General features: G+C 60.2%; 1 protein-coding gene across 4 annotated transcripts in view; it reads left to right on the top strand.

Moving 5' to 3' along the window:
* The first annotated feature begins 201 nt into the window (after positions 1-201).
* Positions 202-525, top strand: part of alg9 (ALG9 alpha-1,2-mannosyltransferase) — a 186471-nt gene continuing 186147 nt past the window's right edge. For 2 of the 4 annotated variants that reach the window (XM_067970973.1, XM_067970972.1), the window contains exon 1: positions 204-443. In XM_067970973.1, coding sequence (XP_067827074.1) covers positions 280-443 — 164 coding nt within the window. In that variant the 5' untranslated portion in view covers positions 204-279. Of the gene's footprint in view, positions 444-525 lie in introns of all 4 variants that reach the window. The other 2 variants (XR_010958296.1, XM_067970974.1) reach the window with 2 other exon arrangements.

Below are 525 nucleotides of genomic sequence, written 5' to 3'. Positions count from 1 at the left end.
ACCGAATATTTTAATGAAAATGAAATGAAAAGTGTTGAACTAATCAGATTGAGAAAAAAAACGCGCATAACTTATTTTTGGAAATGTTTTAAGTAACCAAAAGGCACAAACAGGAACAGGACATTCAGCAACAGGAGGCATCAGCCGAGGGGCAGTGATACACCTTTAACGCGACCGCTCGTCTCACCGAAGTGTAATTTTGAGCCTCTCCGCCTGCCGTTGGTGACGAGGGGGGCGCGGGCTGAGCCTCGCCGGTCACCGTAACCCGGTTGTCAGGCGATGGCCTTGAAGGTGAGGCAGCGAGCGAGCGCCAGAGGAGCGGCCGGCAGCGGCGGCGGGAGCAGGCAGTCCCTGGACGGGGGCCTCCTCCCCAGTGGAGACAGCAGCCGGGTCCCCAGAGAGGAGCGCAAAGCGGAGGAGAAGAGCACGGAGAGCAGGAATGGGTGAGTGGCAGGACCCTCCTCCCCGGCCCCCCGGCCCCCGGCCGTCACAGCTCCCGCTCCCCCTCCCCTCCCCCCCCCCTCA

The sequence above is a fragment of the Heptranchias perlo genome, chromosome 33 (assembly GCF_035084215.1).
Source record: "Heptranchias perlo isolate sHepPer1 chromosome 33, sHepPer1.hap1, whole genome shotgun sequence".
In the NCBI taxonomy this organism is placed as follows: domain Eukaryota; kingdom Metazoa; phylum Chordata; class Chondrichthyes; order Hexanchiformes; family Hexanchidae; genus Heptranchias; species Heptranchias perlo.
The sequence above is the reverse complement of the archived record's forward strand: the minus strand, read 5'-3'. Positions and strand labels throughout refer to the sequence as shown.